Source organism: Beta vulgaris, chromosome 4 (assembly GCF_026745355.1).
Source record: "Beta vulgaris subsp. vulgaris cultivar EL10 chromosome 4, EL10.2, whole genome shotgun sequence".
NCBI lineage: Eukaryota > Viridiplantae > Streptophyta > Magnoliopsida > Caryophyllales > Amaranthaceae > Beta > Beta vulgaris.
Window position 1 is genome coordinate 12,778,469 of NC_079205.1, and position 27,258 is coordinate 12,805,726.

Consider the following 27,258-nt stretch of genomic DNA (forward strand, 5'->3'; position numbering starts at 1 on the left):
CATGAATATGCAAGATGACTCTTGAGATAGACACTTTAAGTGTGCAATTTTCAATGGAAAGGATTACGGATGGTGGAAGGTAAGAATGAGGATTTACATTCAAGGTTCAGACTATGAGTACTGGAGAATCATAAGAACAGGACCAATCTTAATCCAAGTCAAAGATGCTGAAGGAAAGATGGTCGACAAGGAAGAAGACGACTACAATTATGTTGACTATGCAAAAGCTGAAAAAAATTTCAAGGCCATGAGTATTCTCCAATATGGAATTGGACCTGAGGAATACTCAAGAATAATCTCTACATGTACTACCGCAAAGGAAATATGGGACACACCGGAGCTGGCCCACGAAGGTACGAATGAGGTAAAATAATCTAGAATAGATTTGCTTGTCCAACAATAATATGAAATGTTTACTATGAATTAGGACGAATCTATTAAAGAGATGTTCATAGATTCACGCTAATCACTAATGAACTGCGATCTCTAGGCAAAACCTATTCATCTGAAGATCTAGTAAGAAAAGTTGTAAGAAGTTTAACTAATCGATGGCTTCCTACAATCACTGCTATCCAAGAGGCAAAAGATTTGACTAAACTCTCACTAGAACAACTGATTGGCTCATTAATGACTCATGAACTAGTCTTAGAATACAAAACTAATGAACCAAAGAATAAAGGTTTAGCCTTGAAAACTGAATTATAAATTGAAGATAGTGATAGTGATGATGAAGTTGCGTTTCTCACTAGAAAATTTCAGAAATTTCTCAAAAAGAACATGAACAATAACGCCAGAAGAAGTGGAAACTACAAAGGTAAGGGTACTACTTCTAACTTTAAGAAAAGTGCTACTAACTCTGGTTGTTTCAAGTGTGGAGAGTTCGACCACAAGATTAAGGAATGCCCTCTATTTGATGATGAAAAACCCAAGGAGAAACGAGAACAATCAAAGAGAGAATTCAAGAAAGTAATGATAGCTGCAGTTTGGGGAGACTCGAATTCTGATGAAGAACAGAGCGTAGCACAGTGCCACGATGACTCCCATCTGTGCCTTATGGCTAAAAGTTCGATCCCTCTAGAAGAAATCGAAGAAAGTGAGGTAAGCCTACTATCCTTGAAACCTCCAATTCATCTTCTCTCGAAAAATCAACTTGTTACCTTGCTTGGAAACGTTATTGATGACTGTCAAGATATGAGTGATAACTTTGCTATTATGAAAAAGGAAATAAAGAACTTGACCAAGCAAAAGATAGGACTAGAACTTGAATATAATGACTTTCTAAAAGAACATAAAATACTGATGAAAAAGATTGATGAACGAGAGAAAATAATTGAAGAGAAAGACACTGAGATAAACGCACTAAGATACGAAAAATCTCTTGATGATGAAATCGTAAATGGCACAGCGCCATCCACTGTATTAGAAGCTGAAAAATCGTGTCTTGAAAAACAAATTGAATCATAAAATCATGAGTTAGTTGAACTTAAGAATTCAAGACATAAATCAAAAAAAATTTCACTAATGCTGCCAAGTGATGCTAAGATAAGTGAAGAACTTGATAAAGTTAAAAGAGATTTAGAAATTTCAAGAAAAAGAAGTAGTGATGAAAAAGATATTGATGTTTGCCGCCCAGCCCAAATATTTCCCCAACCCAAATGATTTCCCCAGCCCAAAAAGTGAATTTCTAACCCTAAGTCTTTCACACTCTCTTTTCCTAACCCTATGTCTTTCACACTCTCTCATTCTCCTAACCTAATTTTTTAGCGCCTCTCACTCTATCTCTTTCTCTAAGAGTGAAATCTCTCAGTCTTTCACTCTCTCTCTCTCTCTCACAACCTTCTTCTTCGGTGCTTTTCTTCAATATTTGGTGTTCTTCGTCTCGCAACGTCTCGCAAAGTCGCAAATTTGTCTCGATTCTTCAACATTTGCTCTTCTTTGTCTCGCAAAGTTTCGCTCTTCTTTGTCTCGCAAAGTTTCGCAATTTCGTCTCCATTAGCGCAATATTAGAATACATGTTGCTCTTCTTCTACATCAGGTATTGTTCTTTTGTCAATTTTTTTTTCTTCTTTTGTCCTTTATTTTCTTATTTTCTCATTTATTTTCTTTCGTTTTTTTCTACTATTTTATGTTATTTATGGGATTTTTGTATTTTGACCTTTTTTTCGTATTTTGTCATTTATTTTATGTTATTTATGTGATTTTCGTATTTTGTCTTTCGTTTTTTTCGTATTTTGTCATTTATTTTCTATTTTTCTATGTTATTTTCTGTTTAATGTTCTGTTTTTTATTTGTTTAATTTTCTTGTTTTTTTTGTTTAATTTTCTGTTTAATGTTATGTTATTTATTTTCTGTTTAATTTTTCTATGCTATTTTCTGTTTGATTTTTTGATTAGTGTTCTGTCATTTATTTTTTGTTTAAGATGTCTATGCTATTTTTCTGTTTAATGTTATTTTTCTATGTTATTTTCTATTTTTCCTACCAATTAGTATTAATATTTTTTTTTTCCTGTTTTCCTATCTTTTCTTGTTCTAGCAAATTGAGCTCTCATCAGAGATTCAGAGGCAGAGGAGGAGATTGACTCCACTCCTACAAATGCTGTGAAACCAAAAAAAAAAAGGAGAAAGTTGATCTTAATAAGCCTAGGGTGCTACATTAATGTTGTTTTGTAATTTGTTTTTATAAAACTTTGTTGATTTGGTTTGTAATATTGCCAAGTATTATCTTGGTTAGCTAGAACTTTGTTGAAATTTCAAGGCCCAAGTGCCAATTATAAACCATGCAACTGTTTTGAAAAAAAATTAGGTTATATGGGTCGGGTCAACCTGAAAAAATCGGGTTAAACAGGTTTAGGTTGACCCATTTACAACCCGTTTAAAAAATATCAGGTCAAACAGATCAGGTCAGTTTGACCCGATAACTTTCAGATCAGGTTAGGGTTGATGATATTGACCCGAAAATTTAAACAGATCAGGTTCAGGTTGGGGGTTTTCAACCCGATTTAACTTGACCCAAACACGAACCCGACCCAACCCGACCTGATTGACAGGCCTACTTCTAATTGAAGCACAAGTGCTTCTAATTGAAGCACAAGTGCTTCTAACTAAAGTGGTCTGACCAGTTGTATTATGTCAGACCAGTCTGACACAATACCTTCTTTTTTTTTAATTAATCAAGTAGTTATATTCTTTTATATTTTAATTCTTTTTCTATTTTTGGTGTTCGAACCCTATTGCCATAGAGATTAACCAAATATTTAGGTGGATTGTTAAACATCGTCCTGAAATTACTTAAAATCGCCTCCACCATGTAAATGTACTATTATACCCTTACGATTTTTTTTTTTGATTTTTTACTCCAACTTAACTCCTCCTCTACTTCATATTCTCTCTCATCTTCGCCATCACCACCGACGAGCACCACCGACGAAACACAAAATTTCAACGAGGTAATTTTTTTTGACGAATTCCATGGACACAACGTTGGGCTTAGACGTTGTGTACATGGATGCAACGTCCATGCCACACGTTAGCCCCATGGAATTTGTTTAAATTTTTTTTTACCTTGTCGGAAAATATTGTTGTCGTTGATGGATTGGAGGTAGCAATTGGTGATTAGTAATTTTAGGTGATAGTGGAGACTGAAGAGAGAGTTGTAAAAGCAGTCAAAATAGAAGTCCATAATATTTATTCTACCTAGTGCCTACCTATTGATAAGGTTTTGTATCTCAAAAGTCAATATCACCAGGTTATCAATGTACACATAACACATGACTGATTCTTCTCGGAGTTGAAGTTGAAAGTTGAAACAGTGAAAAATGTCGGGAGCTTCATTGAGTCATTTCTTCAAACACCTTACCTTCACTACGCGTTTCCAAATTCCTAGGCACTCACGTCGCCTTCTTCATTCTCTCTCCTCGTCTACCTCCTCTCACCGTACCTCCTCCTCTTTTCCGAAGCTCAACCTCAACCATCAATGGCGACCATCTTCATTCTCTGCTGCTGCTTCTTCTCTCTCTTTTCCGCCAGCCTCCAAAGATTCCACCTTGCCCCCTTACCTTTCTATCCTCATCAAATGCCGTAAAGATGTCGCTGTAAGTTTATGCATAATGTCTCCTTGTCCATATGCTAAAATAGTTTTTTAGTTGCATTATTTGCTATTTCACATTTGCGGTTCTTTGAACGTTAACACAGTACTCTGACGAATCAAACAACATCCACGTAACTATATTTTTTAAAAGAATTTAGAAGATTCTCTCTAATTGTGTCAAGATTCTATATAGGAAGGAAGAAGAAAAAAAGAGGGGAGTATTATGTTGCACAGAAATGCATAATAGTGATATTGTGCCAATTCGGAAACCAACATAATTAGCAAGTGAGTTTCCTTGTGAAGTAAAAACAACATTTGAACTCAGATGGGTTTTGTTGCGGAATATAGTGGCAGAATTCTTCTGAGAAATTTTAGTATATATGCTTAAATTGTGGTTGAGTTATGTAGGAAACTAGAAATGGTGGTTGATTTGGAAATGTTGGGTGTTTCCTTATTCATTGTTGCTTTCTTCACTAATGGTAGGTTAAGAGGTCTCATACTCCCATGTGGTTTAAGCTAACTTTGGAAAATTATAGATAGGAAATGAAAATGAATCAAGTAGAGATGAACAAGTATGTATTTATTTGAAATTGCATTGTCAAGTATAAAGTTGTTGGCACGATCATCCATTGGCTGATGTTAGTCTGATATATATTAACGTGAGGCTGATTACATAAATGCTGTGAAACACGGATATGCTTGAGGCTCTGCATGTTGGCAAGAATCCAATGAGTAAAGGCTATTTTATGAGAGAGCTTGTGAAACTGGACTTATGTAGGTAGTAGTATTTGCCATTTGGTAACATAGTGAAGATCATGTTTGAGTTTTTATAGAGTGGGGGGAAAATTTCTCTCGAAATTGTATAACACAAAGGTGTTTGGGCATTATGGTGAAATTTCAGGAATCTGGATTTACTTTTCAATATGTATGCGTAACTTGTGTTTTAGAGTATGGTTATTGTGATCAATGTGGTAAGTAGTGAACTGGTGGAATAAGCAAAGTAAGGATGAATCAAGTATATCATTCAACTCTTATTATACTTTTAGGAAAACTAAAATCTTTTTCCGCAGGGTGGGACTACTATATTCATTGCCCTATGTATTGATTTAGGGATCACATGACTAATATATAGACAGAAGAAGTTAGTTGACAAGTATAGCATACTATTCAATAACGATTGGGGCAAATGAAAAGCTAACTTGTGGCTCACAATATCAATGAGGAGATGGTGGTTGATTCTTGAGGTGCACAATTTGGATCTTGCTGAGGTTATCAGTTATTTAACCAGCCAGAACTAAGCAAAATCCGATCAAAATTGACTTGAAATTTGTAAAGATGATTAAAGTTTCTTAGAAAGTTGCACTTCAAATCCACAAATTCAGCTTGACTGAGCCGACCTAAAATTAGCGTAAATTTGCTCTTTATCCAAAATGAGCAGAATCCAACTTGAACTATATTGGGGAAAATTAAGTTGATATCCAAAAGGCCACTAAAAGTTAGTACCACTTCAAACTCATAGGATTAGATTTATAGGCCAGAATCAGACTCGTTTGATGGGTCTTAATTACCCCAAGCCACTTGAGGGAATATACGAGTAAAAATGAGTCAGGTAGATGTCATAATGTTTTGGTCTCTATTATGCTGGGCCAAAGATTATGAATTTAATTGGTTTGCAAAGGTTTCATGGCTTATTGACCATCTGACTTGGTTTGTTATACCAACGTTTTGATGTGAAATGACAGATGCTTGAACTTGGACTTCTTTCTAATGCTAATGAGGAGAGTATTCCTCTGTGTTTTGATTCCAGTTCATCTCATTACTGACTGCGAAAGATACTGGTTAGACATACAAGTACCTAAACCAAGTATTGCAAATGTGCTGAGTAGGATTGTGGGAAATATATGAAAATTAGCATTAATGATGTTACCTCTGGCTTATAAGTAATAATGTTTTACTAATGAATCATAGTAATTTTTACCGAAACATTGCCACAGGGAATCTTAAGTTCATTTCAAGAGCTTGTGGTGGATATCCGACATTTGGCGTTATTGTGAAATTATACGCTGATTGTGGATGAAAAATATGTTCAGGCTTATAAAATGGTGAGGCTGACACCTGAAATTGTTCCAATTCTGGAAGGCGAGTTTGGGCACCGTGGTCAAGAAGTAATATTCGACAGCTTTATGGGACTAGTAATGGATGCTTTGGCCAATCTAATGGGTTAGAGGAAGTATATAGCATTAGAAGTACTTATATATGTGTAGGCAGAACTTTTTTCTTTCCTGGGGGACTACAGGACGCGCAAAAGTCGATAAAAAAATGGTCAGGTTAGTTTTCCAGGATGTTGATGAATTTATCTTTAATATGCAGGACTCGTTTTCGGAAGCTCTTTTAAGTTTCGGTGCAAATTCTGTCAGTATGGATGAGCATGATGACTACGAGGACTCTGATGAGGTACATTGATTACAAAACCTTGACTTGTATTTATCTTACTAGAAATATGATTCTTTCACTATCCTTTCCGACTTTTCTATTATCAATTTTTCCTTTCATTTGGAACTTTGGATCCACTATGAATTATGATACTCTGGTTCTATACTGTTGTTGTTTACATACTTGATTTATACTGCTCTCATGCTGATAGCTGTGAACTCGGCCATGAACGTCCAAACTGTCACATTTGAGTTACATAGGGAACACCAAATGCTTCTGATAAGAGAAGAGAGACTTCTGTCTCTCTATGCAGCTTGTACTCTGGCTTTGACCTTTGACATAAAAGTAATGTGCCCTTGCTTTTGTCATCTAAGAATTGCGTGTCTAAGCTTCATGAATGGTGAATCTGATGATGAAAGATCTGCCATATTTGATAAATGCATGTGCATATTATTCTAAAAAGGTAAAATTTCAAAAAACTACCTTTTATAACTAACTTTTTCAAAAAACTACCTTATATAACAAATTTCTGTCAATATACTACCATTTTATGTTTATATTTATATTTAATATTATCATTAAATGAATGTCGCTTTAAGGGTTGTTGCCGGAGGGGTAGCGAGGGAAACGAGAGGGGAGGAGAGAAAAACATTTTGTGGTGACCGCATTATAGGTGGTTAAACCTCATTAACAGTCAAATGGTAGTATAATGAAAAATATATTTGTTATATAAGGTAGTTTTTTGAAAGAAAATTTTTAAAAGGTAGTTTTCTTTTGAAAAAAGCTGGTTATAAAAGGTAGTGTTATGTATTTTTTTAATCTTGGGCTTTTTGCATGACACCTCCAAGGAGTCGAATGTCCTGCTTCATATATTCGATCACTACATCTCTCTTTTTCTTAACGTTCTCTAAGTTCATTGAACTATGGTCAAAGGACCCTTTATTTCCTAACTCTGGGCATAGATCAGTGGACAGTGGGCGGCGTTTCTTGGGGTTCCCGCGTAGGAGCCTCCACCATCTCCAATAGTTGACTTACGGTTGGCATTGTGATGTTATCTCTCCACTGCTCTAACTAACCCCTTCCGGTTCTGCATCTATACTTCAGCTTCCAGTTCAGAATTATGCACTCTGTTATGGATGTCACTCACAGATTTCGATATAAAGAATATTAGATCTGATGCCTTCTCATTACTTCCATGTGCAGGTCAGCATTTGTTCGATATTCGCTGGGGATGGAGATGTGACTTCATGCATATCGTATGCTGCTGATTCCATTGGCATAGAGATGCCAATTTTTGAACACTTGAAGTATGATCCCTATGACTGGATTAAAAGAACTCAGGTTGAGCTGCTGCTTTTTTGCTATTCCCACTGCTTTTTGATGTTTAAGTTCTGAGCCATGCTTCTATAAGATCATGTTATCCTCTGATTCTAACGAGTTTGACAATACTACGTAGTACGTACAAATCAGCACAAATGAATGTGTTGTTTACAGTGAGGTGTCAATGATTATACCACACTGCACCACAGCAGTTTCCAAATACCTCAAGGTTCTAATGGACCCCATTATACTTACGCCTCTACAGTATTAACTCAGTTTTGGACTTTTGTTTATTATTTACCCTGTTAATTCAGGCATATGCTACCCGTCTAAGTATCGTTATCCTCAGCAAAGAGATTGCATGGGAAGGAATGATTCAGTTGGCTAAAAAGATATCTCTAGAGGTTTTACTGATATTGATGACTAGGGCATCAGACTTGGCTTAATATCCTGCAGAAAGTTCCTGATGCAATTTTTCATTGCCCTTTTGCAGGAATCATTTGATCCGGTAGAAGTAACCACTGGCCTCTGGGTTGTGCCAGAGTGGAAAACTCCTCCTGTATGATCATTGTTCGCTTATTTTTTCAGGAATCTGGTTTTAGTTTGTGATTTATAGTGCTCTTTTATTTACCATCTAATATAATAAACAAAATATCCATCCAAGTGTCAGCTTCCCTTTCCACAATCTGTAGCTAAACCTAGAAGCTTATAAATCCAAGGATTTCATGTTCATTTGGTCATTCATATTTAGGCAATCTAGCTTTCTGCAGGATGCACGAGCGACAAATATTATTCTGAACCCTGGTTTAGCTTTTGGAACTGGAGAGCATGCCACAACCAAGATGTGTCTGCTGTTGCTACATCAAACTGTACAAGGAGGTGAAAACTTCTTAGACTATGGCACAGGGTCTGGAATTCTCTCCATTGCAGCTTTGAAGGTACAAAATCATCAACTTAAAAGAAAGCCAAATAGGTTATCATCTTCTACGTGTTTCCACTATCTCTTCTGCAGACATACGACTTTCTACTTTTTGGGTAGACAAAAAAGCAGCTTCTTTCTTTGTTAGACCGATAACTCATATGAGTAATATTCTTTTTTTTTTGTCTTTGTGCAGTATGAATGTTACTTCAGATCACAAGTTTAATAATCTTTCAGTGATGTTTTAGCATATCATATCTAAAACGAAAATCTGTCTTTTTTTGTTTTGATTCGCTCCATACCAACAAATATGAACTTTCAGTCAAAAAAGTGAAAATTCATCATAAACATGAGAAATTGGAACCATTAACTATTGACTTGACTGCGAGTTCATGAACGATTCTTCGATTTTGATTTCAAATTTTGTTTACCTAATGACATAAGAAAATCCAAATGATAACTAATCAGTATTGCATCTTTTCAAAAAGAAAACCGAAAAATCTTAATTTCCATTTTTCTTTTTCTCAATTTCAATTATAACAACAACTATGAGTATATGTAAACCCCGGAACCATAACTAAAGTAGTTGTGGAAGTAGACTGTCTGAGTCGAAGGAGTTTGTCTAACAAGAACTGCTATGAACACCTTATTGTTGCTCCTTTCTTCAAAGCTTTTGAATACAGTTGTAGGGTAATCTTCACTAAATATGTTCTTTAATGCCATAGAAAGTGATCCACGTTCATGAGGAACTACAGCTTCATAAACAAGAAAGAGAAAATGAGTACCAGGAGAAAAGTGTAGGGTGACGGAAAGAGGTAAAGGGCATCAAAATAAATGAGATGCCTTCATTTGACTCGTCTTATGCCTATTGTACTCTAGAGATATATTCTTAAAATATATTTACTGAAAAGCATGACGTTAATTTTTGGGAAGAGAGTGTCTCATTTAAATCTTACTATCTCCTGAGAAGAATTGGAACTGATGCAGATTTTATTTTATTTTTTAAAATTTATTTTCTATGCTACTTTTGCTAATTCATGATGGCTTTTTGGTCTGACAAAACTGTTTTTATTTTATCGAATGCAGTTGGGTGCTGCTTTGTCAGTTGGAGTTGATATTGATCCTCAAGCAATAACAGCTGCGCGTCAGAATGCTGAACTCAACAATATAGAACCTGAGAAATTGAAGTTGTATTTAGTTTCCTCAGAAGACAGTGCTTCCTTGGTGGACGAAAAGGTGCAAGAAGATATGCATGCTAAGGAATCAGCTGCAGAACAAAATTCTAATAACACGAATGAATATGACATAGTCATTGCAAATATATTGCTAAATCCGCTGCTGGCATTAGCAGATGAGATTGTTTCACATGCTAAAGTAGGAGCAACTGTTGGTCTCTCTGGTATATTAAATGAGCAGGTAATTCATAGCTTTTGGATCTTACTTTGAAGAATTATGTTGTTTTTTGGTATCTTCTCCCGTCCTTGGTTCAAAAGTGGATCTAGCAGTGTGTTTGGTTAGCATTTTTGTAGAGGGAAGGGGAGGGAGGGAAAGAGAGAGATTGTTTCCGTTTTTCGCGCAAATCTTCCCAATAGTAGAAGGATGTGGTTTATTCAAAGGGGAAGGAAAATGGATCCTTCGGATTTCTTAGCTTTCCTTTTCCTTTCTCCATTTCATATCCAAACAAGGGAAAAGAGATCCCTCACTCTTCTTCCTATCGCTTATCCTTGAAATTGCCTTGTCCAAACAGACTATAGAAGACCACATTGCTGACTTGGACCCCTAGGTTCAACTTTACTCCTGATCTGCTGGATAATCTTGTCTTTGAGCCTATAACAAAATAAAAATGGTGAACCAGTGTAGATTTGTTGTCAAGTCTGAGAAGATTCTTAAAAGAAGATATCTTAGGAATTATGGCGAGAGCATAAAACGCACTAAATAGGGTATATGTAATGGAATTTCCTAGTACAAGTAAAAGATAAACGATGATCAACTGATGGAAATATATACCTGACAACAGAAAAGTTCGTGCTGACGGTAAAATGATAGCCCATGTATATTGAATCAATAAGTCAATAACAGTCCACGGAGTGATGGCTGTAAGTCAATGCTAGCAAAACATTTTGGTAGTTGATGGTTTGCTTGTTTGTAGGTCCAACTTCTGATTCTGGTGTATTCTTTACATGCATGTGAAGGACTATTATTAGTATCTTACATTTAGTACAAGCTTCTTCATTGTTGATATTGCTGCAGGTTTCATCTGTCATAGAACGATATTCACCGATTCTGGAAGACATTTCAGTATCAGAGATGGAAGATTGGGCTTGCATAAAGGGAAAGAAGAAGGTGGCAATTTGAGTGCAAATTGAACACCATGTTCAAATATGGAGAGAGCAGAACTGGTTGAACTCAAAGCTGTGAAAATGAAGAAGGAACGACTACAAGAATGGTGAACATGTATGTTGCTTTGAGAAAATGAAGCATCAATTACTAAAGAAAAAGGCTAAATGGAGAACTTGTTCTCCACCGAACACGGAGGAGGAATTTGTATCATGGTGTGGGTCCACAATAAGTGGATTTACCAAAATGATCTCTCTTCACATCTTTTGGTGGAGTAAATTTCCAAATAACCTCACTACTTTTTAAATAGCAGGGGCTACACTTTTGAATATGACATCCGTAGCTGAAGGAGGCATTTATGGAAACTAATTATGTTATCCTATAGTCAAGCTGTCTAGTTCTTGATGTATATATATTTTCTGTAAGTTGCTTGACTGTAATTACAAGCATGTAAGTTAGCCTGTGTTGCAATTCACTGGGAAGCATGTAAGCTAGATTATAATATCGGAAGTGAGGTACTAATTGGTCTATGGCTGGAATTTGGTATTTGGTCAATCAATTTTAATTTCTCATCAGTAGTGGCAAGTGCATCAAAGAAAAATTTCAGCCATCGTTCCCAATTAAACCCGACCCCTGGGGAACCGACTCAATTTAAGCCCTAGTCGTTGCAATGGCGGATCTAGGAATTGAGCCATGTGAGTTCGTAGTAGTTCGAATATAAATTTCAAATTAAGTTTTACTATTAGGAGTTAAAATTTTTTAAAGAAAAGAGGAGCTCTTAACAATTGTATTTAGTTTCAAAACAATTGTACTTAATGGAGCTTCCATTATTGATTACGTCATTACAAAAAAAATCCAATTAATTACTTGCAATAATAAGAGACTATCAATTTCCTGTAATATACTACATAGTTATACAAAACTAAAATTCGACTATCATTTATTAAGAAATTTTTCATTCAATCAACTTATCAATTAAGTGTTTAAAGTTAAAACTAAATATGATATGAAATGATGAAAAAAATTATGAAACTTGAACAACTAGCACAAATTTGAAATCTAAAATGACAAATTAACAACAAATCAGCATTAATAACTTTCATTTTAACAAACTTCTCATTGCATATCATATAAATACTTGAGCAATAAACAAGTAATCAATATAGTAAACATTGTAAACAAATTTTAGTAACTAATTATACTTAGGACATGATTATTTGATTGCTTAAGCAAGGGAAATAGGAAGAGAATGAAAAAAAAACATATTCATTAGCTTCAACTATATTTTTACTTGGGGGGGGAGATTTATAGATAAAAAGTGAGCTGGAAAATAAAGGGGGGATTAAATAAAAGAAAAAAAAGACCAATAATATAACAGGCATTCATATGGAGGAACATCATCACCAGGTTCGGAGTGCCAATAGCATTGGTGTCGGACAATGGGAGACAATTCAATAGCGGCCCTACTTGGGAGTACTGTGCTCCGTTCAGAATACACACCAAGTTTTTCTGTTGTGTCCAAACCACAATCCAACGGACAGGCCGAATCGGCCAACAAGATAGTTATCAAAAAAACCTTAGAGGTTCCAAAGGAGCATGGGTCAACGACCTACCACGAGTCCTATGGTCGGCTCGGACCACTACAAAATAAGCCACAAAATATTCTCCGTTCAACCTTGTGTATGGAAGAGAAGCAGTAGAGGTCGGCATCCCGTCACCCCGAATGACCTTCTACGAATTTGAGAAGAGCGAAGAGGAGGAACTTGTCAATTTGGACACAATGCCAAATCCCAGGGGCAATGCATAGCTAAGGTCCATGCGTTACAAACAAAGAGTCACCCGACAATTCAACCATCGAGTAAAGATCAGGACAATCCAACTTGGTGAATGGGTGGTTCGGATTGTCGAAGCTACTGGACTTTCACACATGAAAGGAAAGTTGGGCGCCAACTGGCGCGACCCTTACAAGGTGACAAAAGTAATCAAACCCGGTACATTTTGACTAGAATCATTGGGAGGTGTGCCCCTGGCCCGATCTTGGAACGCAGACAACCTCAAGAGATTCTATGTTTAATGTTTGTTACTTTCAATAGGGGCATATATAATAGATTGGTAGCGAAATGCAGCCAGTCGGCTTATCTTATAATGACTCGGACTACTAGACTTAACTAGTCGAAATAGTTGGACATTATTGTAATCAATCAAAAGGACTTAACCAAGATCAAATGACTTAACCAGTCGAACAACTACGACTTAGCCAATTAGAAAAAATGCGATAACTCAACCAGTTAAAAAGCTTAACAATTGTTTAACTTAACCAGTTATGCAAATATAGAAGTCAATCGGATGTTCAGAAAAAAATAGACAATATTGCAAATAACAAACAATTAGAGTTGCAAAAGTTTCATTTCATAAAGCAAAAGTTACAATACAAGGCCAGGTACTATCAAAGGCCAAAAAGCAAGAAAAATACAAAAGCCTAAGAACTCGGGGGACGATCAGATGCATCATTGGTACCGGCAATAGTGTTGTCGCCAACTAGCTCGTCAGATCGGGCTACCTCGTCCGCCACATCATCGATGGGGTCAGCCAGTAGATCCCCCCGATCAGCGCCCTCCTCATCCTCCTCGGAGTCCTCTTACTCATCCTCCTCAACCACGCCCATCTTCGCCCGGATTGCAGCATCCTTGGCTTCAACAAACGCTTGGTATTTGGAGAAGACGTGAGCCCAAGCTAGATCAGGGTGAGACTTGGCCAATACATTCTTCAGGTGATCCAGCGCCTCGTCCTCTCCTATTTTCTAGGCCTTGCTGCCCACCTCGTTTTCAAAAACGTCGCAAGCCTCGTACTGCTGCCAGTTGCGGAACTATTGCTACTCAGTCTTGACGAGCTCCTCAGCCTCCGCCAGCCGACCCTCCATCTCAGTCACCCTCAGCTCGGCTGCCTTAACTTTGGCCTCGACATCGACCTTTGTAGTGACAGCATAATCACAAGTAAGGATGAGATTGACCTTCTCCTTTCCCCAGAGCTCCCATTCTTCTTCAAACCCCTGATGGTCGACCTTCATGGCCCTCTCGGCATCCGCGAGCTTGGACTCGGTGATGCGCTCGGCCTCCTTAGCCCGGTAGAGGTCATCGAAGTAGGTCTTCCCCTTCGCCTTTAGCTTTTGTACCTCCTCGGCTAGGTAAACCCGATTCTGGGCAACATTGGCCAGTCGGGCGGAGAACTGCCCAAGAAATAGAGCAACAGTTAGACAAGAGAAAAATGAAAAATTAGAAGAAGTTAGTCGGCATCTAGAAAGGAAACTCACCTCGACCCATGAGCCGAACAACTCGTTCGTCTCATTCTCCCCCAAAGTGGAGTTGATATACTCCTGGTCGCGAGGGTATAGATGAAGTCGATGGCATTAGTCTATCACTTATCCTTATCCTGGCGATTCAACACAAAGAAGGGTCTGGTCAGGACCACAACCATGTCATTAGGAACCCCCTTCGCCTGCTCTTGTTGTGGGGAGAGAGGGGTATACTACGGACTAACCCCAATTGGACGAAAGTCCGAAGAGTAGAGGGATAGAATTGCCTCCTCGGTCGACAGTAAGGGATCCTTGTCCTGGTTAGATGGGCTATTCACTTCCACCGACTTGGCTCTTTTGGCCTTTTCCCGCTTGACCCAAGATTTGGCCACAACCTTTTCAGTCTGAGCGACCTTGTCGGCAACTCGCTCTTTCCTCTTCTTGGAGGTCTTTGGCTTGGCATGGTCCTGAGTTTGATGAAAGATCAGTAAAATCCTCAAAAGAAAAATTGAGGAAATAAGCATGATACTAATCTTGGGAAGCGGAGGCACGCCCACGGCCTTCGCCTTCATTTCGGCCTGATCCTGCCGCCCTCTGGCCGCATTACTGAGTTTGTTCGCCATGTAGGGGTCGGTTTCGATTAAGTAGGCTCGGGAAGAAGCTACAAAGAAGAAAATGACAGTTAGTCGTCAAAATAAATATAGAATCAAAACTGACCGCAAATCGGAGACCCCCTTCGACATTTATTCTTTGGAAAAGTCCGACTCAGGCCCATAGCAGAGAGAAGATGCTCGCTTTTAAACAAGCGTCGACTGGGGAGCCAGTTACTCACCACGAAGGTCTCACCCCCTCGGACTATATTCGGTTCTGTTTGCATATAGCAAGCCGCTACCACTTCCTCCTCGGAGAGTTCAGGGACTCGGAAGTTAAGTCCGAAGTTAGGTTCGACATCTGGTCGTACCGTTAGAACCTCCCATTATCCGCCAAAATATACGAAGGCAAACTCCCTCAGAAAGCCTTTCTGAGAAGATGGAAGGTCGAGCACGGTCCGTTACCCCCGTCGAACTTGGAAGCACCACCATCCAGGATCATTCTCCCCCGCCATCATCTCGACCAGCTTATACATATGACGCCAAAGAGTCAGAGTCGGTCGGACACCGAGCATCTCGTTAAGAACTTGAACTGCTATTATTCCTCCCCAAGAGTTGGGAGAAATTTGGCTAAGTGTTATGTTGTAGGCGTTCGAGAACTCCTTGACAAAGGGGGTCAGAGGGATCGAAACCCCATGTGCACGGCCTTGTAGTACACCGCGGTGCACCATGGAGGAGGTGTCAAAATAGTATTAAAGGCCTTTAGTCGGACCAGATGATACGGGTCCCTTATTTGAAATCTAACCGCTTGACCCCAAGGATCCTCCATCAACGCCTTAATCAAGGAAGGGAGAAGGAATTTCGAGCCTGGACCCCCTTTCGGATCTAGGTCAAGGTACTCCAATCGGGCCTGAGGTTGACGCCCCTTCTTCATCACTCGACATGGTGATCCTAACTACACCATCAGAAATATACTTATCTATGTAACTCCTTGAGAAGAGAAAGGCTAGGGAGACCTTCCAAGGATAGGGAACGATGCTCTCGGCCTCCTCCTCCACCGACGACGAGGGATTCGAAAGAGAGACGGCATCGGGGACAGTCGAGGGGTCGGGACAACTTATTACAATAAACACCAACGTTATTCCCATCCCTGTCGCCTCCTCGGACAATTTATAAGGAGGTGACGTTGGGGGTGTCACTGGCTCGGACGAATTTCCCATTATTTATGGGCAAGGGAGTCGGCCAAGGTTATTTGAAAGAAAAGAAGAAGAAACTTAGACAGAAATCCGGAGCGTACCTAATCGGACGGAGAAAACTGGCAAACTGGACTTGAAAGTTAAGAGAAGTTGGAGATTTTTGAGAGAGGAGAATTTAAGAAATGAGCAAATGATCCAGATTTCTCTCTCCTCCCTCATATATACAGACACTCCTAGGAGGAAGTGCAACGCGAATCCCCCCGCGTCGTCTTGATGGGCGTTTTAAGCAGCCCAAATGGACCAACTCAACCCAAAGGCCACTATCCAAGGAAGACGAAACGTCAAAAATTCTCAATAATGCATAGTCAGCTTAACTCTCAGGAGGGGCCCCAAATTCCCAAGTATACAAGATTGCCATATGGCATTTGGAGTCGGATGCACCCGCTCAGACAAAGTAATCGTTGCCTCTTCATCTGACGAAAACCCAAGCATCAATTGGCACCCACTCGGACAACCTGGGGCTTATTAGTCCTTCATCCGAGTGGCGTCCACCCCCACTTGGCACATAGAGGACCCTCTCCCCTTTGCCGAGTCACTTCCATACTTGGCCAAATATGACTAACTATTAAGTGGCACCCCCTCGGACAACCTATAGCTTATTAACCCCTCATCCGAGTGGCGTCAACCCTACTCGGCATATAGAGGACCTTGTCCCCTTTGCCGAGTCACTTCCATACTTAGCCAAATATGGCGAAGTATCAATTGGCACCCACTCAGACAGCTTGAGGCTCATTGACCCCTCATCCGAGTGGCGTCCACCCAACGCGGCTCACGGGGGACCCTCTCCCCTTGGTCGAGTCACTTCCTTACTTAGCCAAATATGGCTAAAGTACCAACTGACACCCACTGGAACAACTTGGGGCTCATTATCCCTCGCGCAAGTGGCATCCAACCGACTCGGCCAGCACGAGGTGCCCCCTCCTCTGCCGAGCTACCCCCATATTCAGCCAAATATGGCTAAGTACCAACTGCCACCCACTCGGACAGCTTGGGGCTCAAGCCCCTCATCCAAGTGGCACCCAACCGACCCGGCTAGTAGGAGGAACTCCCTCCTCTGTCGAACCACTCATATACTTAGCCAAATATGGTTAAATAATGCTTAGTACTCACTCGATTTGCATTAATGGCTTCCCGATGAAGGATGACCCGGTTGGCCAAGCAGCACCCTCCAGGGAAGGTGACTCGGTCGGCTTCAATAACCTTTAACGAGGGTGACCCGTCGGCTAAGTAGTCTATTCAAGGGGAGGTTACCCGGTCGACCAAGTAGCTTCCTCAAGGAGAGGTGACTCAAACGGCTTTAATAGCTTTTGAGGAAGGTGACCGGTCGGTCAAGAAATCCCTTCAAGGAAGGTAACCTATTCGGTCAGGTAATTCCTTAATGGAGGTGACTCGGTCGGCTCAACAACCCTCAAGGGACACAAATCTGGTCGGCGCTGTGTAAGTTTCAAAAGATCTCGCTCTTCTATCGGATCCCCGTGAAGGGAAAGCTACTATTCCGCCACGAATGGGCGCCACTCAGTCGAATCTTCATGATCTCCCATCCCCAACGTGGGGATAATTGTTTGGGCTCAATTAATCAACATCCCAACAGTTACATAAAAGCCTCCCAAGTCCAGGTGGAAGGATTGGCTTCCACTTGTAAGTTGATCTAGTTTCAGGTTGTCTAGGGATCCACAGATGGGGCTGAACAGGCCTGATTGCCTGAAAAGGCAACATAGCCATTGATCCCAAGAAAGCCCATCCCATCAATGTTGTTTATCTGGGAATTCTCAATGCTATAAATACCGTCTCACCAATCAACAGATATTGAATTTTCACCTAACAAACTAGAGCATCTCTCTCTACTTCAATTGACTTGAGCGTATGAGGGGCAATCCCGGAACAATCCCTAGGGTATTCTAACCTTGTCTTTCAAGTTTCCGACGTATGGACGATCAATTCAGGCGAACGTTCTTGAAACTCACTTCTACTCAGCACACTTCAGTAATCCTCAATTTTTAAACAGAAACTATATATATATATATATATATTATAATATAATTATTATATAATTATTAATATATATTATATATATATATATATATATATATATATATATATATGGTGGTCAAAGATTGCCATGAAAAAAGAAAAAATATACCGGTGGAAGATATTGGACTAGAGTGCTATGACCTTTAAACGGGGAAATAAATGCGTTAACCCTTGCATGAAGTATCATTCCTCCAGTTCAGTCAACAAGTCTCAATACACTGTTCAATGAAAGATGACTACTACATATAGGACAAATCTCTCTCGAACAACGCGCCTCTCTCTCTCTAAAAGAAAAAAACCCTCCAAACCCTAACCCTACAACCCCCCCTCCCCGCCGTTTTTCTTCTAGGCTCGCCGGAGGCTGGCTGTTTAGCCTCATCTCCGACGAGCTTAGGCCTCTGCCTCTTCTCATCGCATCCCTTTTCTCTGTTTCTCACTCGTCGGTCCTTAACTTTTTCAGGTTTCGAGTTGCTTTGGTGGTGGGGTCGTGGTGGTCGGTCCGCCACAGTAGGTAATTAAGCGTCGTTCGTTTTTTGTTTTCCCCAGTCCGTCGTAGTTTCCCAGTCCGTCGTCGTCCCTGTGTCCGAGCATTTCCCCCCCTCCCCTGTTTGGTGAGTCCTAATTCCTTTTCCCCCCTCGTTTTGGCTTTCGTCGGTCCTTAACTTTTCGTGGTTTGTTTCTTCTGCCTTCTGTGTCTCCCACCCCCTCGTTTTGGCTCGTCTGCGTGGTCAACCCCCAGCTTCCCTGGTCAAGTGTCTCCCCTTCCCGGTCCCCCCTCTCAAGGTAGTTTAGGCTCAGTTTCCCCTTCCCCGTCCCCTGGTTAGGATTAGGTGTAGTCGAGTATCCCCTTCCCGTCCCCCCCGCTAGTGTTAGTTGGTGTCAGTTTCTTTAGCGTGCCAAGGAAGCATACAGTGCAGGTTCTTTGGTGGTGTGTTTTTGCCGGCGTGGCTCTATGTGTCGGGTGGTAGTTTCTGTTTTCATTATTTACATGTTTGTTTATTTCGATCTGTTGCTTGTCGGTCTTCTGGCTTTGGGATTGTCTTTTTGGATCTTCGGATCTGTCAGTGGGGCGTAGTTCACTCGCCCAAAATTCTCGTGATGCCTTCATGTGTGATACACTTAAAAAACGCATCTTGTGGGAGGCCCCCCCAACTTGATTTGGGGCATGTTAAGACCTCCACCTCGTTTTTCGGGTTTCAGTCTAATGTGACTGATTTTCGAATGCCCTCGCAGCAGGGCCCGAAGTCACTCTCAAACGTGACTTCTTTGTTCGTCGAATCAGGAGAATCCCAGGAGGCTCGTCAAGGACCTTGTGATTTCGTGCCTAGTGGACATTGTGATCTACTAGGGTTTGTACGGCAATCTCTTTATGAAGATCGTCAAAGTTGTGTATTTCAGCAGATTTCCTCTCATATCCTACTTCATTCCTTATCACTCAGGACAAACTTTATTCAGACTGGACTATTATTAGTTAGTGTTTATGTTAAGTTGATTGTAAGAGTTAGTGTTGTTTTTCATAGCGTTAGTTGTTTCTTGTTTTTGTTTCGTTTGGTAGTATTATCATTAGGTTGTACTCCAACTTTTCATTAATGCAAATTTCCTTGTTGTAAAAAAAAAAGAAAAGAAAGATGACTACTTATCTAGCAAAAACTTGACTAAGTAAACAAATTATAGGTACTGTCAAGTGTGTTTTGTGTCTGATTATGTATTGGACATCGATATAATATTACTTTTCTAACAAAGGCAATAAAACTTTTGGACTTTTAGAAAATGATGATTAGTCAATCAGCCAAATTGGTAAAAGAACATACACCCATTTTCTAAACAAAAGAACTCAGCCGGCCAAATTGGAATAAATTGCAACTCATGCAACATTGGTTAAAACTAAAATAAAAAACAAAAAAGGGAGTAAGGATCTGTTCTCTTCGGCATAAAACAGCTAAATTGAACTGAACTGATTGGAGCTGAAATGAACTAAACTAAACTGAATTGAATTGAATTGAATTGAATTAAATTGAATGTAATAAATATATAAACAATATTTAAACAATAATAATATAAATATTAAATAATAATTATAATGATAAGTAATAATAATGAATAATAATAATAATAGTATTTTGAATATTTTTAAATGATAGTTATAAATAAATAATATTAATAATCATAAATTAATAATAATAATAATAATTAATGATAATAATAATTAATAATAATTATTTTATATTATTTGTATTAATATATTAATACTTGATGATGATTATATAATAACAATAATATCTAAGAAGTAAATTAATAGTACTATTTTAATAATTAGATTTAATAATATAATAATATTTGGTAATTAAAAATAATGATTGGATTTGATCGCAAAAATTGCATCATAAACCGTTTTGACGCGATTTGATTGGTTTATGGGCTTAAAAACGTGGGTTATTTGCGCTTTGACCTAAACCATGTTCCTCCTAATAATAATACTAATAATAATAAGTAAACTATAATAAAAAAATAATATATAATAATAATAATACTTAATAGTAATGATATGAAAATAAATAATAATAATAATAATAATAATAATAATAATAATAATAATAATAATAATAATAATAATAATAATAATAATAATAATAATAATAAAGAGTAATTAGTAAAATAAATTATACCAACATAATAATAATATTTAACAAAATGATTATAAAAGAATGGAACTGAACTGAACTGATTGGAACTGAACTGAACTGAAAATAAGTTGGGGAGAACAAGCCCTAAGTTAACTTGCTACTTAGGTTAATTATAAACTTTCCTTAGATTGTGAGTTGTGACTTCATATGTTTAAAGTCAACCACAGTTCTTCATGAATTTCCATTAAAAATGTTTTTTCATGGATTGTGAGTTGTGACTTCGTATGTGTAATGTCAACCACAGTTGTTCGTGAAATTCCATTAAAAATGTATTTCCTTGTCAACCAAAGAATCGCTTAATTTTTCAGCAAAGACATGAAAGTTGTATTTGAGAATTTTCTAAGTAGGTGAAGATATTTAACGAGTTGATAAGCTTTTCCTTCCCTTAATATTTTTCCTCAGCTCAAAGTATCAAACAGAACTCCATTATTCCCAGTAATGTCTTATCTTCATTCTCTTATTTAGACCATACACTATAATGGCTCAATCCAACCCTTACTTCTTTTTTTTCATCTTTTATTTTTGGGAAGGGCCACCACCATTATGGATTTATCAGTGCTCACCAAACTTGTAATAACCTTTACAAATTTGTCACAACATGTTAACCAAAGTGTTGTCATTCTATTTTGTACCATCTTGCATAGACACCCTGGACAGACAGCTTACTCGTCTGCATCCCTCTCCCTCCCCCCTCGCGCAAACAAATCCTGTACATTTTCATCTTATCATCTATTCGATCTGTAAGACTTCACAATTGGGGAAACATCACTATAAATTCAAAAGGTTATTTGTAAATCACAGCATAATAAACAAATTACAGAGAGAGGACTAATCCTCAGTTGGAGCTGGAGCCGGAGCTGGAGCCGGAGCTGGAGCTGGGACTGGGGCTGGAGGTTGCTCTTCTTCACCAGATGCGTCCTTTTTGGCACTTGCCTTCCTTTCCTGCCACTTCCCCCATGCCCACTTCAAGATGATAAATCCTCCAAGAGCATATACCTGTCAAAGTGTTCAAATGATCAATTAGACAATTCTGAATCTCATACTACAAATAATATCTTCTTCTTCAAGAAGCTTATAACCACAAAATCCGATAACCACAGTGCAAATCCCATGAACGGAAAGGGTAGGAGAGGCTCAAATCAGATACTGCCCAATGAAAAGATATAATAGTCACGTGTATTATTATAGGAAACAATACATTTTTCACATATTGAAATATCAAATATCTTATAGTTAGATTTCTGGCATACCCCGACTTAAATGGAGTGGTGGAAGGAAAAAGGAAAATAGACAACTATTCTAAAGTCTTTTTGAAAAGAAAGTTGGGGGTTTTCATCTCTCCCCTCTACTTCAAAGCCCACAACTCGCATGTCTTAGACTACAGTCACCTACCATGTCCCCCGCCTTCAACTTCTGGCGGATTTTGCAATAATAAGTATCTCACCATCCATACCACCGCCTACTACCAAGGAATACCATAGAACAGAGAACGACAAAGGGTATTAACTGGTGGTTGAACTTCTGTAATTCAAACCTATTGTGGTCGAATTGGCCACAGAGTTCCTAGATCTTATTCTTTAAAATATCTTACCGCTATAGAAGGAATTCAAGGTGGAGGTATCAATGATGAGATGGTGATAGTTGTTGTGATAAGGTAGTGATGGTTGTCAATTAGGGTGATTGAGAATGGTTACAAGAGATGATGATGGAACGTGATGATTGTCAAAGAAACCATTGTAGGGGGAACATGGTATTGGAAAATGTGGTAGCGGGTCTGCTAGTACCACCAGTTAGGTACAAAGGTTAAGAGAATTGCCTTTTCATTCAATTCCACAACCAAACATATGATAAGAGACTTGTATATAATTACTTGAACCAAACAAAAAAAAAATCACGTTTCCCATTATTTTTCCTTTCTTTGCATAGTGTGAACCAAATTGCTCCTAACTTAAACTGAAATAATGATCTTTACAGTGAAGTAACAGAGTCTAATTCTAGACAAAGGAATACCATTTTACCCAAAGCTGTCACACTTAGATTCTTGGAACACTAAGTGCAAAAAGTACAATACTAATTCTAATCACCTAATCACATATTAAAATCTTCGCAAACCACCTTGCCTTTCTAAGAAAGGGAAAACAGTGTGTACGAAATCTTCAATTGCGACAATACACTTACTATCTATTTGAGATGAACTACCCCGAAGGCAAAGCTTATTTGCGCTCAATCATTAAAAAATCAATGAATCTAGGATCTACATAGCATATGGTGCTTTTTTGAGGTTTGATAACGACAGCTTCAACTTTTAACTCCATGTCTTCTTTTTTTTTAATACTTATCATTTAATATTGCATATGGTAATCTACATTCAACTTAGCAGGAGGCAAAAAAGCCATTGCAGACGAATTCCAAACACCTCAAATCTTGGTTTGCCCTCACCCCCCAAAAAAACTTGCACCAAGTAAACTAGCTAGCATTTGCACCTAACTTATTTGCTTATCCACATAAAAGAACTACGAAACCGTGTAGTAACGCTTGAAAATGATGCTTTATCAGACCTTATCACAAAACTAGTTCAGATTACACTATGAATATCATTGACATTGACAACTAATTCTGAAGAACGAGAGCATTAAATTAGTCTCCAACCATTGAACAAGGTAATCAATCCTCGAAAAAAAATTGACCACCTAATATTTTCGTATAAGCAAATCAGAAGAGTCACAATCATGTTCATTAATCACTATACAGCTACTTATTAAATTACTTACAAAAACCCCTTCAACACAATTTCTGTCAAATTGCATAACAACAACAACAACAACAAAGCCTAGTCCCAAAACAATATGAGGTCGGCTAACATGAATCGTCATAAGAAATCGTTTCCGTGACACATAAACAATAACAAACAAAATAAATTATAAAGATAAAAACATTACCTGCCAAAGAACAATAGGATTAGTATCTTCTTGAGCATCTTCATTTTCAACCTTTAATGGAGGAACTTCAGACTTCTGAGTAACAGGAAACCTGACAACATCTGGGGTTTTGGTTTTGCTTCCTTCTGAATCAACCCTTTTCACAGATTTGTCACTTTCATTATTATTATTATTATTATTATTAAAATTAGCAAAGGGTTTTAAGATTAACTTAGGAATAAGAGACAAAAACAAGAAAGGGTTTGGTGGTTTTTGCGACGGAGCGTCAGATGTTTCGGTCGTTAGTTGTTTTTCTGCTGCCATCTTTCACTAGTGGCGGTGTGATGGTTGACTTCTTTGACGAACGGCGATGAGAGAGTGTGTGTGTGTGTTGGATGTTGTGGCAGGTTTTTCGTTGGGTTCTCTAGGAATAGGGATGTCATAGAATGAAATTAAAAAGATAACTGATAAATATACATATGGTCATGGTTGCTAATGATTTTTTTGTTTTTCTTTGCCTGGGCTCAAATGGGTCTCGTTGGCAACTTGGCCCCATCATGGCATCACTAATTCACTATACTACTCGTGCCTTGATATACAAAAAAAAAAAAAAAAAAAAAAAAAAAAAAAAAAAAAAAAAAAAAGAAATTGGTTGAAAAAAGGAATATTTGTTAGTATAAATATTATATTTTGGCTATTTTTTTTAAATAAATATTTAGATCGTTTGAAATTTTATATAATTAGTAAGGTTGAATATTTTTTTTTGGAATCACTACCACTCAACTAAATCTTTTAGAAAAACATTAATTTTGCTTCATTAGTGGCACATGAAATTATGATTTTGCCCTTCCCTCACCACCACGTCCCGTGCCATATCCAACACCATGCTAGTCAGCGTTCCCGCCACCCAACCACTTGAAAATCGACCCACCCTCAAGCAATTACAAATCCACCACCACCTCCACCCATTCAAAAATCATCCCCCCTCCACCCTAACCAACTAAGAAACCCCCATCACATTCATACACCAAAAAATCGACCCACCCTATAATACTAACCAACTAGGAAACTACCACCACCTCGTAAGGGTGGTTAGGAAAGAGAATTGGACTGCAGGGGTAGTGAGTTTCGTGGGGCTTTGGTGGTGATGGAGGAGATTAAAGAAAGGTAAGAAGGTAATTTCACATGATACTAACATAGCAAAATGAATTGTTTTGCGAAGATATTAAAGTGTTAGTGATTCCAAAAGAAATGGCAGAAAGTTGGTATTTATATAAAATTTCAGACAACCTAATTATTTATTTTAAAAAATGCCCTAAGTATGGTATTTATTAACAAAATTTTCTTGAAAAAAAAAGTAGTTTTAAGCATTTATTTAATCACTAAAAGTTAAAATAATGACATTTTTTCAACAATTCAAATACTACAGTTTGACAATACGTCCAACATTTGCTTTTTCACGTACTCTTAGTACATTTCTTTGGACACTGGCACCATATGCACGCGATGCGTGTGACAGTATATTAATATTAATAGTAAAATCAAGAATTGTTAAAAAAACTAACTTAAGAATCTAATATTTATGGTGAATATTGATGAGCGTTATGATTTTTTATTTGCATTGCTCTAGTGTAAAAGAGTATTTCCATAAAGAACTATGTCGAGGTAGGATTTGTTATCTTGTATTTGGTAGATAATTCAACAACTCAACTTTTAAACAACGATCTAGGTTATGTTTTTTTATTTATTTAAAAATACATATGTTTTATAGGCATATTTTACGAGTAGTAGTTTAATTTAATTTCACTGGATAATTTAAGCATACTATGGTGAGCAGGGCTTCAATAACAAAAATAAATTATAAATTGATATTACCTTATGTTTTATGTTTATTTCTTTAATTATTTATTATTCCAACTAATTGTGAGCCTCAAAAAATTAAAAAAAAAATGAATATTCTCTAAGTTCCTTAATTCTTTTATAGTTTGTTAACGCATGTTATTTGCAATTGTTATGCAAATGAGAGTTTAGATAGTAAGAATCTCTATAATTTTTTGCTTTTATAATTGTTTGAAAATTGATTTTGTCATTAGCTTATTGTCAATTGCAAGTTTTCTCTTTTATACATTTTTGTGTATTTCTTTTTGGTAATATAGAACTTTTCATATTACCTATATTTGTAAATGAGGAAAGAATTTAGAAACTCTTTTGTTTATTATTGTTTGTGAGATTAAGGGTATATAAATCTTTTTAAGGGGATACCATAACTCCCCTCTTGGCTTATATAATAGAGATTAATATCTTTAATTAAGCACAAATATTAAAAATTAAGGTTTTCTCATCAAATAACCCCGACAAATTCAAAAATCACCATATATCCTCAATGTTCCAAAAATTCACCATATACCCTTGAGTATTTGAAAACGTTCACCAAATGCCCTTTTTCTAACTTCCGTTAACTCACCGTTAACGTTATTTACAATTTTGCCATCATCGAGCCCTAATCCTAACATGTAAACCCTAACCCACCAAACCCTAACCCCCTAACACAAACCCTAACCCCCTTGCAGCCACCCCCACCCCCTCTTCGTTCACCGGCAATTTCCCCCACTCCCTCTTCGTTCACCGTCGATTTTCCCCACCTTTTCTTCGTTCACCGCCGATTTCTCCCCACCTCCTCTTCGTTCACCGTCGATTTCCCCCACCCTCTTCGTTCATTGTCGATCGGTTGGCTGGGTTTCTTTGGCCTGCGTTTTCCCAGCGAAATAAAGTGACTGGGTTGACAGGGGGAGGGGGAAGGGGAAGGGGAGGGGAAGGGGTGCTGCGGCGGTGGGGGAGAGGGAAGGGTGTTGCGACAGTAAGGGAGGGGAGGGGAGGGGTGGGGGCTGAGGTGGGGTGGAGGGGAGGGGTGGGGGCTGCCAATGGATTAGGGTTAGGGGTGGTGTTAGGGTTAAAGTAAGGGTTTAGGATTAGAGTAAGGGTAAGGGTAAGTGTTTAGGTTTAAGATTAGGGTAAGAAATAGGGTTAGGGTTAGATTACAATTAGGGTTTAGGCTTGATGATAGCAAAATCGTAAATAAAACTAACGGCGAGAACCGAAAATTAGAAAAAGGGCATTTGGTGAACGTTTTTGAAAACTCAAGGGTATATGGTGAATTTTAGGAACATTGTGGGTATATGATGAATTTTTTAATTTGTCGGGTATTTTAAACAAATCTGACAAAATCTCATTTAACTATATTTTTCTTACATAATAGTGAGAAATATTGCGAAAGTTGGTTCATGAATACCTCATGTGTTGTGAAGGGGAGATAGGAGGGCATCAAAGTTGTCAGATGTTACCTTATAAAAATAGAGATATTTCATCTATCTTCTTAATTGTATCATATCGA

General features: G+C 38.1%; 2 protein-coding genes and 1 long non-coding RNA gene across 6 annotated transcripts; 2 read left to right on the plus strand and 1 right to left on the minus strand.

Moving 5' to 3' along the window:
* The first annotated feature begins 1,553 nt into the window (after positions 1-1,553).
* On the plus strand, positions 1,554-2,640 carry LOC125496883 (uncharacterized). The gene is made up of 2 exons (XR_007273261.1): positions 1,554-2,035; positions 2,534-2,640. It is a non-coding gene; the product is annotated as an uncharacterized LOC125496883 (long non-coding RNA).
* Positions 2,641-3,695: 1,055 nt separating this feature from the next.
* Positions 3,696-11,671, plus strand: LOC104891486 (hypothetical protein). 4 transcript variants are annotated; one of them, XM_048642803.2, is made up of 9 exons: positions 3,696-4,091; positions 6,458-6,541; positions 7,724-7,861; positions 7,977-8,069; positions 8,155-8,244; positions 8,334-8,399; positions 8,611-8,778; positions 9,846-10,175; positions 11,010-11,671. In XM_048642803.2, the coding sequence occupies exons 1-9, from the start codon at positions 3,816-3,818 to the stop codon at positions 11,112-11,114; spliced, it is 1,350 nt and encodes a 449-aa protein (XP_048498760.1). In that variant the 5' UTR covers positions 3,696-3,815; the 3' UTR covers positions 11,115-11,671. The 4 variants fall into 4 exon arrangements, with proteins under 4 accessions (XP_048498760.1, XP_010675485.2, XP_048498761.1 ...); XM_048642804.1 differs by having other exon boundaries at positions 3,955-4,091; positions 6,082-6,541; XM_048642805.1 differs by having other exon boundaries at positions 3,959-4,091; positions 6,178-6,541.
* Positions 11,672-21,703: 10,032 nt separating this feature from the next.
* LOC104891484 (hypothetical protein) lies at positions 21,704-24,319 on the minus strand. Its single transcript, XM_010677181.4, has 2 exons — positions 23,889-24,319; positions 21,704-21,945 (listed from the first exon to the last, which is right to left on the minus strand). Exons 1-2 carry the CDS (start codon positions 24,189-24,191, stop codon positions 21,778-21,780), a joined length of 471 nt encoding a protein of 156 aa, XP_010675483.2. The 5' UTR covers positions 24,192-24,319; the 3' UTR covers positions 21,704-21,777.
* Between the last annotated feature and the right edge of the window lie 2,939 nt (positions 24,320-27,258).